The sequence below is a fragment of the Erpetoichthys calabaricus genome, chromosome 1 (assembly GCF_900747795.2).
Source record: "Erpetoichthys calabaricus chromosome 1, fErpCal1.3, whole genome shotgun sequence".
Classification (NCBI taxonomy): Eukaryota; Metazoa; Chordata; class Cladistia; order Polypteriformes; family Polypteridae; genus Erpetoichthys; species Erpetoichthys calabaricus.
This window is the reverse complement of record NC_041394.2, coordinates 144,109,779-144,126,705: the sequence shown is the minus strand read 5'-3', so window position 1 is coordinate 144,126,705 and position 16,927 is coordinate 144,109,779. Positions and strand designations below refer to the sequence as shown.

The window sequence follows — 16,927 nt, the reverse complement described above, 5'->3', positions numbered from 1 at the left end:
CATCATTTGCAAGGATCTCCTATGCCAAAAATACAAAAATTACATAATCTGATTAATTTCATTATGATATCCTGCATTAGGTTTAACTTGGATCCTGAACGCAAGTGCAAGGATGACCGCCTCTGGGAAGCCCTGGAGATTGCCCAGTTAAAGAATATGGTCAAAGCTCTCCCAGGAGGTCTTGGTAAGAACTCACAAATATAAGTCAAAATATCAAGCAAAAATGAGTGCTTTTGTAACACCAGAGATTCACACTTCTTGGATATATGTTATAGGTAGGCTTTTTATCAGGAAATACAATGTAGAAAGGCAGCATTACACAAAGAGCGATAAGGCAGCAATACAACACTGAACACTTTCTTGTTTATATTTAATACATTATATCAGTAGGCCTGTGGTTTGGCCTTTCAAAAATGAACAAGGACACTAACGTTCTGTCTTGTTGAAATGTTCATATCATTGTCTCCAGGAGGCCTCACATATGTGTAGGAAGAAGATTAGAGAATATCAAAAATGGATAAGGTGATTCACCAGAGAGTGTAATCATTACAGAACTTGAGTCTGTGCTTGCTGAAATTGCTAGCTATTACATTTAAAAACACACATATACACTGAGTTTCAGCTTTATCAACCACTCCATTACTCTTACTTTGGACAGATGTAGAGAGTTTGGTTGCAAAACATGATGAACACCATATTGGAATTTTTACAACTAATGATTTAGAAAGATGGCGGATAGATTTTCACACTCATGGGAGCTAGCAGGATGTTACATGCACTGTACATGTGCCACCATTTTCATCCATATGTGCACTTCTTTGTATTTGGACAGATGCTGTTGTGACAGAAGGTGGAGAAAACTTCAGTGTGGGACAGCGACAGCTTTTCTGCTTAGCGAGGGCCTTTGTGAGGAACAGTAGTATTCTCATTATGGATGAAGCAACAGCTTCAATTGATATGGCCACTGTGAGTTTTTATTTCCTGTATACACTTTGAGCTCACATCTGAGATGACCTGTCAAGAACTGTAGGGTCAAGTATGCATGAGTTCCTGGCTGTGACATTTTAGCAATGTATATGGTCATGTGTAGTGCACAATCATCATGGCATCTATAAAAAAAATCTGTGCCACTCAAAAATGTCTTAATTTTAAGCTGCATAAAACCTACCAAGTGTAGTTAATGAAAAAAAATGGAGATTTTGTAGTTAGGAATTATTGACCAGTTTGTTTTGTTGTTCTACTTGGGGATATTCTGCACTACTACAGGATTTTGTGTTAACTCAATTTTGTATGGCTTTTAAACTGGACAAGGAACTTTTTGAAATTAAAATTTTCACAAAATTTGAAAGCAGAAGAAATAAGAAGTCAAGCAAAATGACACCTTTTATTGGCTAACTGAACTTGCCTGAAGAAGGGGCTTGAGCTGCCTCAAAATCTTGTAACCAGTTCAGTTAGCCAATACAAGGTGTCATTTTGCTTGACTTCTCATTGCATCCATGATGGTTAACATGGTACAACACTCAACTACTAAAGCAGAAGAAAAAAAATACTTATTATGAGGGATGACCTATTAAATCGTTCACAGCTTTGGACCCTAGTTCAGTTTTATCTTCAATCTACCTCATGTGGAGCTTTGAAGACCATTCCAGAGTAGTTCAATTTCTGAGGATCACACCTTCTTTCTGTAACGAAAGCCTACAGACCAGAGGTCTTCAGCCTTTTCTGGAATGTAATGTACTTTTCCAAAATTGAAAGTTTTCTTGAGCTACAACTTTATTGTAGATGATGTTTAAAAAAAAAAAAAAAAACAGAAAATTATTTTCTTTTAATTTTAATTATTGTCAGAAAGCAGAAAGCTGCCTAGGGATGGGTAATCTGATGTGCACAGTACATGTCCAGATCAAGCCTGATTAAGACGTTTGGATGCATATCAAAGGGATGTTCATGGAAGTTTAATTTGATGATCTTCATATCAGGCAAGGCAGAATCCCACAAATATGTAAAGGTGTTCATAAGTCAGAGGATAATGGCATACAGGTACAAAAGTACAACATTTCAAGCTTTTTGGTGAAGTTAGCTTAGCACTCATTCATTTTAATGAATCCAGTGGTTATGAAGAAACTGAGTTTAGGCCTAAGAATGCTCTTGTGACATCTTGTGAAATCTTTCAAACCCAGAATGTTTTTGATTATGCCACTCTTGTAATGTGAAAGAAAAAATTGGCTGCTTGCAAATTACTAAGGGTTGAAGAACTGACAAAGCTGTTTTGTTGTAACGGCAGGTTATTCATACAGGCTTCTGTCATAAGACAGGGTGCAGTAAGCTGACCTAGGACAATTTCTTTTTATGGAACTCATTCGTTAGACACAGAAAAGATGACTTTTCCTTCTTTAGGGACCCATCTGCAATGTACACAAAATAGAAATGGTTAGCCAATGCATGCAATATAAAATTAAATGCTTAGATAAACATATTGTGCTTATTGATAAGTAAAGGAAAGGGGGAGGGAGGAAAATTATTAAAAGTCGAGTGACACAGGAGAACTTTGCTCTTCTGCCTTGCAACGTAGAATCCATGTACTCATCTGTGACTAAATAAAGACTGATTGATTGAACTGTTCCTGTCTTCCTCGGGGATTACACCTCTTTTTTAGATTATCTTCAGTGTCTGGGACACAAGCATATGCAGTCTTTGAAATAAAGCCCAATGGATGATCTAGATGAGCTCATGTTATGTTTTTGTTTTAAAACAGGAAAATATTTTGCAGAAGGTAGTAATGACAGCCTTTGCAGACAGAACTGTAGTAACAATTGCAGTAAGTATTGTGTTTCATTCATTTTCCAAATTATGTTTTGTTTGTTTCAGATTCACACGATACCTTCCTAAGAAGTGTGTCAAAGTGGTATTCATCATTCAGTTATAGTATATCTACATTGTAGAAACTATGGCACTAGTTACTATTCCCTTAGAAAACTCTGGAGAACATTCTGACATTCATACTGTTTGTGCAATCATTAATGTAATTATTTCCTCTGCTTGCATGTCTATACACGTACAACATTTGTTCTAAATAAAATGTTTGGGCCCAGTCATGGCATTCTGCTTGTAGGGATTCTCCTAACTGGAACCCATCAATGCTCTTTTTTGTTTTGGGTTTCTTGGGTTTCTCCTACAGTGCAAAGATTTGCATCCTAATAAAAAGTGACCTCCTTTAAAGGATCTCGATGCAGCCTTAGTACGACTTAAAGTGAATGAAAGTGCCACAGATAATGGTATTCTTACAAAGAAATAAGAATAATTTGGAAGTTCTTTACTGTGACGTGGGATGCAAACAAGACATCTTGAAAGTTTTATTTTTGCATGGTTTTATTAACTATATCAAATAAAAAGTAGGTGGTATTTATGCAGAAGGAGAATACTTTTTCCTTACTTTGTCTGCTGTCTTCTGTTTCCTTAATCCTCCATTTTTCTGACATGGCTGTTAAATTTCAATGTCTTTCCATCTGCCTTTGCCCTTCCCTTTCCCTTTCCCTTTTCCTCTCTCTGTCTCTTTCTCTTTTTCCAGCACCGGGTGTCCTCTATCCTGGAAGCAGACCAGGTTTTAGTGTTTTCTGAGGGTATGTTAGTGGAGTGCGACACTGCTACCAACTTACTCGCCCAGGAGGACAGCCTTTTCTCTGTCTTGGTGAAAACACACAAATAGTCACAACACATCGCCTTTGTGCAGCCTGACCCATCAGGCTGGCTGGTTGGTAGATTTTACATCACTACAATAGATCTTGTGTTGTATTTGCTGTGCTTAGTATTGCTTTTCTGGACTATAGGACATCTGTGTCATGTATATATACACTGCCTGGCCAAAAAAAAAGTCGCCACCTGGATTTAACTAAACAAATAGGTACAAGGCTCCTATTGGATAATTACTGCATGAGCGATTATCTTTCAGCTGGCAACAAGTTATTTAACCCCAACTGGTGCAATGAGTTGCTTCTCATTTCTTAAACAACCATGTCAAAAGACACATCTCGTGGTCGTGGAAAAGATGAGATGGGTCAAATCATTGGCATGCATCAAGCAGAAAAAACATCTAAGGAGATTGCAGAAACTACTAAAATTGGGTTAAGAACTGTCCAACCCATTATTTAAAACTGGAAGGATAGTGGGGACCCATCATCTTCGAGGAAGAAATGTGGCTGGAAAAAAATCCTGAATGATCGTGATCAGCTATCACTTAAACGTTTGGTGAAATCAAATCGAAGAAAAACAACAGTAGAACTCAGGTCTATGTTTAATAGTGAAAGTAAGAGCATTTCCACACGCACAATGCGGAGGGAACTCAAGGGATTGGGACTGAACAGCTGTGTAGCCATAAGAAAACCACTAATCAGTGAGGCAAACCTGAAAAAAAGGCTTCAATTTGCTAGGGAGCATAAAGATTGGACTCTGGAGCAATGGAAGAAGGTCATGTGGTCTGATGAGTCCAGATTTACCCTGTTCCAGCGTGATGGGCGCATCAGGGTAAGAAGAGAGGCAGACGAAGTGATGTACCCATCATGCCTAGTGCCTACTGTAGACTGTGATCTTGGTGAAAAATGAATGCAACACTGGATGGAACTAAATCTTGTGACATTGCAGAAGCTTATCGAAACAATGCCACAGCGAATGCGTGCCGTAATCAAAGCTAAAGGCGGTCCAACAAAATATTAGAGTGTGTGACCTTTTTTTTTTTGGTGGCAAATTTTTTTTTGGCCAGGCAGTGTATATATATATATAAATATATATCCTTCAGTTTGCAATGTATGTACAATAAGCGTATAAGGCATGAAAATAAATCATGATATATATATATATATATATATATATATATATATATATATATATATATACTGTATATGCACATAGCATTCGTAGTCTGAAACACAATCTGATTGTATGGGTGATTACCTAACAGGTAATGCATATGGTTGGTCTGCAAGTCGGCAATACATCCGCCATGCCCTCTCGGTTGCGAGAAGCAGATCATAGAATGTTACATAGTTTACTGTCAAATAATGCAAAGAGTACGCAACACGTGTTTCGCCCTTATTTGGGCTCATCAGGCATACACACTCCACTGCACCCCTTGCGGGGATTGAACCTTGGACGTCAGCGGCGAAGCCCCTTTACGTTGTGCCATGCATGTGGTTCATTTATTTGACAGCCTACTATGTAGCATATATATATATATATATATCTACAGTGCATCCGGAAAGTATTCACAGCGCATCACTTTTTCCACATTTTGTTATGTTACAGCCTTATTCCAAAATGGATTAAATTCATTTTTTTCCTCAGAATTCTACACACAACACCCCTCAATGACAACGTGAAAAAAGTTTACTTGAGATTTTTGCAAATTTATTAAAAATAAAAAATTGAGAAAGCACATGTACATAAGTATTCACAGCCTTTGCCATGAAGCTCAAAATTGAGCTCAGGTGCAAACTGTTTCCCCTGATCATCCTTGAGATGTTTCTGCAGCTTAATTGGAGTCCACCTGTGGTAAATTCAGTTGACTGGACATGATTTGGAAAGGCACACAAATGTCTATATAAGGTCCCACAGTTGACAGTTCATGTCAGAGCACAAACCAAGCATGAAGTCAAAGGAATTGTCTGTAGACCTCCGAGACAGGATTGTCTCGAGGCACAAATCTAGGGAAGGTTACAGAAAAATTTCTGCTGCTTTGAAGGTCCCAATGAGCACAGTGGCCTCCATCATCTGTAAGTGGAAGAAGTTCGAAACCACCAGGACTCTTCCTAGAGCTGGCCGGCCATCTAAACTGAGCGATCGGGGGAGAAGGGCCTTAGTCAGGGAGGTGACCAAGAACCTGATGGTCACTCTGTCAGAACTCCAGAGGTCCTCTGTGGAGAGAGGAGAACCTTCCAGAAGGACAACCATCTGTGCAGCAATCCACCAATCAGTCCTGTATGGTAGAGTGGCCAGACGGAAGCCACTCCTTGGTAAAAGTAGCACATGGCAGCCCGCCTGGAGTTTGCCAAAAGGCACCTGAAGGACTCTCAGACCATGAGAAAGAAAATTCTCTGGTCTGATGAGACAAAGATTGAACTCTTTGGTGTGAATGTCAGGTGTCACGTTTGGAGGAAAACTGGCACCATCCCTACAGTGAAGCATGGTGATGGCAGCATCATGCTGTGGGGATGTTTTTCAGCGGCAGTAACTGGGAGATTAGTCAGGATAAAGGTAAAGATGACTGCAGCAATGTACAGAGACATCCTGGATGAAAACCTGCTCCAGAGCTCTCTTGACCTTAGACTGGGGCGACGGTTCATCTTTCAGCAGGACAACGACCCTAAGCACACAACCAAGATATCAAAGGAGTGGCTTCAGGACAACTCTGTGAATGTCCTTGAGTGGCCCAGCCAGAGCCCAGACTTGAATCCGATTGAACATCTCTGGAGAGATCTTAAAATGGCTGTGCACCGACGCTTCCCATCCAACCTGATGGAGCTTGAGAGGTGCTGCAAAGAGGAATGGGCGAAACTGGCCAAGGATAGGTGTGCCAAGCTTGTGGCATCATATTCAAAAAGACTTGAGGCTGTGATTGCTGCCAAAGGTGCATCGACAAAGTATTGAGCAAAGGCTGTGAATACTTATGTACATGTGATTTCTCAGTTTTTTTATTTTTAATAAATTTGCAAAAACCTCTAGTAAACTTTTTTCACATTATCATTATGGGGTGTTGTGTGCAGAATTCTGAGAAAAAAAATAATTTAATCCATTTTGGAATAAGGCTGTAACATAACAAAATGTGGAAAAAGTGATGCACTGTGAATACTTTCCGGATGCACTGTATATATAGTAGTTATACTGCATTCAATTCATTTTGTATAGCACTAGTAAAAGGTCAGAGTGCTTGAACAAATTTTCAGCTGTAAAACTGTAACAAAAATAGTTATAGCTTGTTCACTCAGTAACAAAAAAATGCACCCATTAGTTTATGATTTATGGTTTTCATAAATATGTTTACATATTAATATTTATAGTATACATAAATTACATAGACAGTATGTGTGTACCATAAAATTAAAACAACATTTTCTTCTAAAAAAATTAAATTGTTATTTTATCCAGGTGCTTATCAAAGAAGAAAATGTATTTTATGCACTTTCTTTTTCCAGTTATATGAATAAGAACCTGTTTGAAATTCCAATTCTAATACAACTTTCTAGTTACAGCACTCAATGTTGGTAATCCATCATGTACAGTATATTCATTTTTAGTATTTTAATGAGTCAGACTGTATGTTTTTATGACAAGCAATTTCATAAAAGAATGAATAATCATGCTGTCTTAACATAATCAATATTTATTTAACATAGCCCTTGTCAAACTGACCAAGACCTCTAAATACTGTACGTAGTAGTTGAGACTGCCTTTCAGTCAATAACTTATGCGTGGACCTGCTTATTTCACTCTATTTCTGTTACTGTATATGCAGTATTTTCTAAAAGTACTTTGCAAAATCAGATCTTTCTAGATTGCTGCGCAGTGGCCATTTAGCTACCCTGCTACAAATAGGCAAAAATGAAATAAAGGAAGAGAAATAAGTACTGCGTGTTAAGGAAAGTCAATTGAAAGAGACAGTGCAGAACAAACGGCACTCTATTTTATATTACAGCATGCCACACGAGAGTGAATGGGATTAATGCAGATTAGTGACCATTTTATACTTACTCTATTTTCAACAAAGCAGCAATATAATTTTCCAAGAATGTTTCCTACAGTCCTAGAAAGCATTATTATTTATTACCCTTTTCTGACCTGTAATATAGATAAATAAAACCCATCCCAGCATGTTTGTCTTTGTATGTACTGTATGTCTGTAAAAGTAGTTTGTTCTTAGGCTCATTTGAGCATGCCTCCTTTTACATCCTCCTGGTATCTTCTGTAATGAGTGTGCTTATAATGTGAGAGAGTGTACAAGTACAGTAAATGTAGAGCAAATTGTATTTTTTATGCAATTGATATGGATCCATTATTTGCAAAGCCAGCCAAATGACACAGTTAGAGTGAACTCTTAATGTCAAGCTGACCTGATGAGAAAAAGAAACACATTGTTTAAATACATTTAGAATGGACACAGTAGCAACAGATGATCTGCCAAAAGACCTGAAGGACTGCTTCATGTAGGTACAAATTAACTTCTGGTTTATTCTCACTTAGAGGGTTTACTAGTTATCATCCCTGAATTGTGCGAGTGAACATTTTAGGTAAAAAGAAGGTTTTTCAGATTTCATTAAGGAAAACATGTGAACCAGTGTAATATTTAAGGGTCACATCATTTATATCCTTCTCATGCAACTGTAAAGCCATTCTTAAAGGCAGGAGCCCACTTCACAGGACTGAGTGCAGCTTTAAGGAGTCAAACCCTTTAGTGGCACTTTGATGTTTACTTTACTTTTAAGACGTGGTTCCAGATTGGCTCTATTCTTAATGTTCTTAATGTAACAGTGCAGGTGTATCACTGAAACTAAAACATTACTACCCCTCCACACCCCCACCCCAAATAACAAATGGTGCACTTGTGTCATGTTCTTACCACAATTGCAGTCATCTTTTCACTGGCTCTTTGGGATTACTTATTTTTTTTATTTATTTATTTAGTAATGAAGAGTCACTTACCAGTGTTGTGAAAGGTGAAACGTTCTAACAGATTGGTGCCCGGCGAGTTATAAGAGTAGGCCAAGATATTTAAATCTAAACAATATTATCTAAGGAGGTCCCTGAAGGAACCAGTGAAATTACAAATACTTTTACGTAACATTCTAGCAGTTTAACTTTGTAACTATAGAAGTAAGCACTGCTTAAAATATCTCATCATGGTCCAGAGATTGGTCTGTGTATCAGTCTAATCAGGTTATTGTGAATATGAAATCCACATCCTGACAAGTTTGGCCTGCTAATCCAAAGAAGCTTGTGCACTTGTCACTACAGAGACTAGTGTCTGGGATGTAGATACCCCAGTGAGCCAAGTTAGGAATACAGCATGTCACAGTCACACAGACTGTGTTTGTGAGTTATGTTACAGAAGGTGTCAGCTCACCATGACAAACACATGTCTGTTTTCTCTTTGAGTGACTCACATAAAAGAGTCAACATCATGAGAGCACCATGCTGACAGATTCGAGTCTGTAAGACAGCTCAACTAGGAACAGCTTAGCCTAATGTCTCCTTAGGCTGTAGTGTGTAGGAAAGTGGGCTCCAGCAACTAACCCAAAACAAATATGTACAAATTTAAAGTATGTTTACATTGCATTAGACCTTTTACTGCATACTGTATCACCATGTAGTGTGTGTGTAGTGTACAATTAGCCAAGATGCCAGCCACACCCAAAAATAGCTCAAGTCATCCTCACTAAGCTACATCAATTACCTTAATTTAACTACATTATTAAATTAGATTATCTTTCTATTATATAAAAAAATCCTGGGACGAGATGAGACTTTTTAGCCTGGGACTAGACAAGAGACACGAGACAAGACTTTTTCAGAGAGATAATTTCAAGTCCCGCGAGATGAGACTTTATACCAAGAGATTTAACCACGTCTGGGGCCGGAAATAAAAGATAAAGAGTGGATGACAAAGTAGAATGTCGTAAAGAGGTTCAAAAACATTGACACGATACAAATACAGAGCAGGGTAGAGATAATGAAAGTACTAAAATTTGAAAGTCTCAAAAAAATGATCGTAAAGATCTCATTAGCGCAAACAAATGAAAATGATTACTTGGTGAAATAATGGAACACTGAAAAGAGATTGAATATATGGACATAGGTGATTTGACAGAAGTATGTAAATATTGTTCGGATTTAAACTTTAAGTTGGAGACATGTAGATCGTCTAATTCGTGTTGCCATCAGGGAAAAGTAGTGTTTCTTCCCAATGAAGAGGCGTATCCATGAGAATTAAAAGATTTGTTGTTTGGTGAAAGTGAAATCCACATACACGAGCGGCAGAGACATGAAGTGGCTGGCGTGTAGCGCAGGCTGGGGGGTTGGCGAGCGAAGCGAGCAGGGGGCGAAGCCCCCAGGTCTATTTATTAACAAATTAAAGAAGGAAAGCAGAAAGGACAAAAACATGAGTAATTAAGTAATTAAAATTCATTAACTAGGCTAATTACAAGTGGCTAATCATTTAACCAAAGAAATACTAAAACAGAAAGCTTTAAATAAACATTCAAAGTGGAACCGAAGAAAAATACTTAAACTACATGATTTACAACAAGATATACAGAGAAATCAACTGAACAAGACAGAGGAATTAATCCTCCAATACTAAAGAAAACCTTACTTAAATGAAATTTAAAAACTCAAACCTCAAGTAAACTAGACCAGAACCAAAACCCAGGAGGCTAGAGCAAGAAGTCAAAGCAAAGTAACTGTAATAATTTGTAAATCATTTTTGAGAGCAGATACATAGGCTGACCCAGCCTCCTGAGTAACAGTACCCATATTATTTAGCCTAAATAGAATCCCATGGCGTAGCTTAAATGACGTAAAGACCCAATAATTCAGTTTGACCAAGCCTAAGCTTAAAAACTAAAAATGTGTAGACAATTGGAAATGAAGTTAAAAAGGAGAAGCCAAGGGTGAAGCCCAGGCCAAAACCCCGACAGAGTTCATTTGGTCACTTGTTATCACGGCATGCTTTCTGCTGTCTCAGATTTGGTCACAAGTATAATTCTACAATGCCTAAAATATTTTCCCAAAAACAGTACCTGCTCTATGCGCACAAATGCTGCTCATTTTTAATCATGTTACTTGGTAGAGTTCCACATGCCAAATGATTGGACATGGTGGTCTTCTGGGTAGCAGCTTATCATGAACAGGTTGTCATTTCCAGATGTCACCCTGGCTACTGTTTATTTTACTTATTCAACCAATCTCTTAACACAAAAGCTTTTACCTGCTTTGTATTGAAACCTGGTCTTAACATGTTGTACACTTTTACTATCTACACTCCACAATGGAGCTGCCTTTCTGACAAATGGAAATGACACGGGTCATATTGTCAGTGTTCTGCTAGAAAAATTGTATTTTGTCTCTCTGACAGATTTTCCAAAACATTTATTTCTATCTGCAGTTCTTAAAATGAGAATCAGATGAGCAGGACAGGCACAGCTATAATTCAAAAAGTACATCACAACAGAACAACTGATTCACTCTCAGTAAAAACTGCTCGGTTACTGTCATGTTTTAAAAGCCAGTTTTGGCAACAGTTAAAAGAATATAAAAAAGGCAGTAAATATACTTTTCTATACTAAAACATAAAACTGCAAACAATTGTACAGATTAAATTTTTAAAAATGGTCAGACTGAACAGAGCTCCCGGATCAAACTAAACATGTTTAAAATAAGTGTCCTTTTAAAAAGAGAGAAGTGTTTTCATAAATGAGACATTAGTGGCCATGTAAGCCTGTAGCCACTGCATATGGGGCTGGGAATGGACACCCGTGTTGTAAATGCTAAAGCAAGGGTCTCCAGATTAGTTCTTGCAGGGCCAGACTTTTTGCTGTTTCTTGTTCAAACCTCTTTATTAATTAGTCATCATTACCATAAATATAAACGTAATTTATATCAACAATAGTTTAATCATACTTCTTGTTTTTGCTCTCATGTAGCAATGCCAGTAATTACTCAAAGAAAATGTTGCCTTCCTGAGAAAATTCTGCTTACTGTTTAGTGGACACCAATGAATTACCAGCCCACATTCAACTGTTTTCTTCTATTTATAAACAATGTATTCCAACTAATACAGTATATGACGAAAACACCACGGAGCAATTGGCATCAAATTTGCTTTCATTATCTACAGTATCTAACCTTGTTACTTACACCTTCTTTTTGCCAACTGTTTCAAAAAAAGGAAGCAAATAGAGATGGCAAATAATTCGATCCAAAAAATGAATGAGTTTCCTCCAGTGCACTAAAACCTGTGATTGCAATAAGCATCTTTTTGAATTTCACAAATAAGTAAAGTCCACACTTTAGGCAAAGAATATCTAAATTAACTGACACATACATCCTGATAACAGAAAGAACTGAAATTTTGGTAGAATTAAACTTTCTGAAAACAAAATTAAAAAAAGAAGATGCCGGCTTCTTCTGGCTTCAGTGATACTCGAAATACTCAACGTGGATGTATGCAGAACTAAAGGAGTGATGATGGCAAGCCAGATACATTAAATCATGGCAGGAAATGTGTGAGAGACAGTCACTAGATTAATGGGAGTTGTTTTGCTATTCAAGTATCTGCGGAGGATAATAAATAACCCATTTGGATATTTCTGGTGTATGCCAAATACCTTCAGTAGAGTAACACAGAAACATTAAGTGACACATACTGTGTCTTCACATTTTACTACAGAAATCATTTAACATTTAATTACAAAAGAGTGATACTAAGCACAAAGACCAATGCCAGTTCGTCAAAGGCAATGATATCCTGTGTGCTTTTGACAAAAACTATAATTAAATAAAACGTGCAGGTTCTTTTGGCAGAATTTTAGTTTTTCTAAATGATAAGTTATATAGCAGGTTGGCTGTAGTGAGCCTAATTATTTATAAAATGAAATATAACTAGATGCATTTACATGCTGTTTTATGCACAAATCGTTTTTGTGCTTGCTTTTTTTTATAATTAAATAATTGTTTTGGTGACAAATACATTTATTTAATTGTAGCAATTATAAAGTAATGAAAAGATGACAATATGGAGACACACAAGACAAAGCTGATCAAATCCTAGTAGATGTTATTAACAGCATAAGAACAAGTGTTAGCTACTAACGCGCTGTACAGCTCAGGAGCAGCTAAAGTCTTCATTGTGACCAAAATGAACTGTCAGTTGTTCCTCTTGGTCACTAGTCTGTTTTAGAGATATTTTACCAGAAGGACCATAACTGCTGATACAACTTAAAGCAAAGTGTTCCTACTGGCTGCAGAACCTCTCAGATGGAGTCTCCTGTCATTGTGCTAGCTGATCACATACAGAAGAACAATCATTCAAACAGGGCACTCAAGCCGATTGCCGTCTTCCTTCTCTGTCCTTCTAAATTCTTATCTCTAGGTCCATGTAGATCTTTGTGGGTCTTTCTAGTCCCCATTTATGTTTCAACTTAACTCATTCTTCCTTCATGGGTTTCAACAAAGGTTTCTTCAGTTTGCTTATTGGCCTTTGGGTGCCACTGTACTTTGTGCCAATTACCAAGTTCCATGGTACGAAAAGACATTGTCAGTGGGTGATTTTAAAATTCATGTTGTGATTGTTTTATGTTATGTGATTTTTGTGTCTCTTTGTAGTCATTGTGGAGATTCCAAAGAGAGGTGTTATCTTCAGCAGTAAATGGCTAGCGTTAAATTGTCAATTCTTAAATATTTTACAGCACCGTGTTCATACAATTTTGACGGCAGACCTTGTGATTGTCATGAAACGAGGAATCATTGTGGAGTACGACAAGCCTGAGACACTACTGGCACAAGAGGACAGCATCTTTGCATCTTTTGTCAGGGCAGATATGTAACTGTTCTGCGACTAAACTCTGTTGCATGCAGCACGTTTTCTGTTATAGCAAGAAAAGCATGGCTGTTTTTTATATATATATTTTTCAATTAAGCACTCATATTCATGTTTTATATCTTAGTAACAATCTAACTCTACTGTATGCCCACTTTCTGTGGTATATGAGCAATAAAGATTTCAGCAGGGACCTTTTCAGTTGTAATGATAAGTGTTCATGCACTTGACACCATTGGTGTGATTGGTCAATCTGTGTAGCTTTTATAATCAGATCTGAAAGTCACTGCAGAGAGCACCTCGACATTCTGATTAGTTGTACTCTTTAGGATCTTCATTGTTTTCTTTTTACCTGTATTCATATGACACAAACTTGACTAGTCTGAGAGAATCCATTTATTCATTTTGCAGTGTCACCTGGATAAAATTCTCAGTAAGCAAAGTGAGTAAAAATGTGGATTTCAGTTGATCCACAGCAGTCCTTTGTTACCTTAAAGTCCATTTTGAGGCAACACTGTGTACTTGGGCAAGGTGTTTCACAGTGCGCCATATTACAGAGCTCCCATTCCCTGTCACCTCACATTAACTTTACAGGCTGGATTTCGTTCTCAATATGAGTTCCTTGCTTGTGTAAGCATTTCTATTTATCCTGTGTAACATTATGCAGTTTTGTTTCCTTTTTTTTATTTACCTTTTGTGATGATGGATATCATTCTGGACAGTTATTGTCCTGATATGAGCTAATGGTCCATTAATAATTTAGTCCTTCATTGCTCCTTGTATCCATCAGGTGCTCATATTACACCTTGTACTGCCTTATTAACACAGATTATCAACTTTGCGTGACTTAAATGGAGAATTTAAAACAAAGGACAGTAGCACTGGTAACTCCTTGGTTCATGTAACTTATTAGACACGTTAGCCATTGTAGCTTGACCAGCAATGTTTTACTTGTCTTCCATTGACTGTGCATGTCCTGTAAAACCTATTGTGTTGGCTTTGGTGCCAGCTGGTGGCTTTCAGGACTTTTGAAGTTTTGCTGAGTCCAGTAATCTTGTGTAAAATTGTATTTCTGCATTCAACACTGGTGGTTTCAGATCAGCTGCAAATACCCTGTTTAGGCTTTTTAGCCTTTTACAGTTATGAGGTACAACATAACATTTGAAAGAGATCAATGCTAAGACAACCTTCTCAGCAGTATAGTACCAGTTTTATTCTTCCCACACACCTAGCTGCTGCCTCCTGATCCATCTCCTACACTGTAATGCAGGCTGTGTCTCACTGAGACATACAGTAAGTGACAAGAGTTGGTGTAAGGAAGTGTGGTGGAACTCAAAGGGCTGAACAAAATTGCATTTAATAATAACAATGGTGCATACAGCAAACACAAATGATGCTGTATTAATACATGTGAGGAGGATGTACTGTCAGGTATAGTACAATGGTAGCAGCTTATCAGCACAGGCAGTTTGTTTGCTGGATGTCTTTTCTGCATTGTATTGACTTAAAGACAAGATGCATACATACTTCAGAAATGTTTTGTGTTAAAAGATATCCAAAGCTTATCAATTAGAGCTTGGTTAGAATAAAAACCAGCAGCCACCAATGCTCCTCCATGAGCAAAGACACTGTAAGTCCTTAAAAGGCAGATGAGTGCAAAAACGAAAGTCAGTAGGGAGAGATATTGTGCAAAACTTCAACATCATTTAGCACTAGGGTGTTGTACCGTTTTAGCCATTATGAATGTAGTGAGAAGTCCAGCAAAATGGCATCTTTTAGTGGCTAACTAAAAAGATTACAATATGCAAGCTTTCAAGGCAACTCAGGCCCTTCTTCAGGCAAGATGTAATCATCTTTTCCTATTATTTAGCAAAACATTTGATTTCCCCAAGAATGTGTTTACCAGATTTCCTTCATAATGTGTTTCACTAAAGTGAATACAAAGTGAAGAGTAGAAATACAAAAAAGTGATTGAAGCTCAAAAAATAATTCAGGTATAAAATTAAACTGGTCTGATAGTTTGTTTTTTTTAAGGGGGAACCATGCGTCAGTCATGCCGGCTCCGTGTAAAGGGTGACTGCTCAGATTTAGACTACGGAACTTGGCAATGACACTTATTCCTACACATCATTACAAAGACACGGACGACATATGCAATGTTATCAAGCAGTCATCTTGTACAGTCTTTTGAACCCAAAGGCAATTGCAGTGCCATTTTAAAACATCAAGCATTCATGCCACAAGCATACTAAGACCACAGTGTGTTTCATGTGTTGTAATTCTTTGTTTTAAATAATACATTTATCATTACATTTGAAGTAAAGGAAAGAGCCAAACATTTTATTTACTTTCTAGATACTGTTTTGTCTTAAATGTACATATGTAATTACTGTATTTGTCACTTGGGTTCGAAAGGGGAGGAAATCATTTAACTTGAATAAACAGTGTGCCTACCATTTTTTTACACTTGAACATTAATTGAAAATAAAGATTTGTGTTTTCTGTTTTGTGTTTTTTATTTTCAGTTTAAATGTTGTACTGCATAAAATGTTCAACGTATAAAAACCATCATTTTATACATGACTGTACAGTTTTATGATGCCTTTCACAATATACATGACCTCAAAGTGCTTTACTTGGGCCTTCCTGGTTTTAGGCAGCACCTTTATAAGTCACAATATTTCATCTTACTGTGAAATTAGCATTTAAGATATACTAGTATTTACTGGATATGGTGTTTTTTAGGTAAGCAGAATTATTATTCTTGATGTTGTAACGCCCGTTTCATAGGTAGCAGCATCTCGAAGCAGTTTTCTAAGTATTTTAAAGGGTTTACATTTGCATTGGAGCAACACAAATAGCATGAATATGTGCGGCTGTGTGGTTTGGCCAGTACTCATATGAGCTCTTCAGTACATTCAATGCCCTAACAGGAGAGGGGGCTGTTGGATAGCTAAGGATGTGACACAAATCCAGCATAAAAGATAACACAGTTTAAATTTTAAAAGCTAAATTAGAAGTGTTGTGGTTTTTAAAAGAGACACTGGAGTAAGTATACACTCACATGGTTAAATCTTTTATATTTACATCCTTAATTTGTGCAAAACTGTGAAGGCAATCATATTGTTGTTCTTGGCAAACGTCTTCCAAGCAGCTAAGATTCATCCTGGAAGATTTCAAGCAGATGTCCCATGATCATACCATAAACTAAAGGACAAGTTCACAATCACACATTCATTTGTCACCAGAATTTGCGTATTTAAATAAAACATTTTTATATATTAAAACAACACCATGCCTAGTCTTGTGTTTTAAAGTGGTGTATACAGGATATCATTCCAAGTACGA

General features: G+C 37.2%; 1 protein-coding gene across 7 annotated transcripts in view; it reads left to right on the top strand.

Annotated features, from left to right (window-relative positions):
* abcc9 (ATP-binding cassette, sub-family C (CFTR/MRP), member 9) overlaps nucleotides 1–13,836 on the top strand; it is a 254,037-nt gene extending 240,201 nt beyond the window's left edge. For 5 of the 7 annotated variants that reach the window (XM_051923326.1, XM_051923321.1, XM_051923333.1 and 2 more), the window contains 5 exons: nucleotides 81–184; nucleotides 833–966; nucleotides 2,753–2,815; nucleotides 3,566–3,748; nucleotides 13,449–13,596. In XM_051923326.1, coding sequence (XP_051779286.1) covers nucleotides 81–184; nucleotides 833–966; nucleotides 2,753–2,815; nucleotides 3,566–3,703 — 439 coding nt within the window. In that variant the 3' untranslated portion in view covers nucleotides 3,704–3,748; nucleotides 13,449–13,596. Of the gene's footprint in view, nucleotides 1–80; nucleotides 185–832; nucleotides 967–2,752; nucleotides 2,816–3,565; nucleotides 3,749–13,448 lie in introns of all 7 variants that reach the window. The other 2 variants (XM_051923339.1, XM_051923323.1) reach the window with 1 other exon arrangement.
* Nucleotides 13,837–16,927: the final 3,091 nt, after the last annotated feature.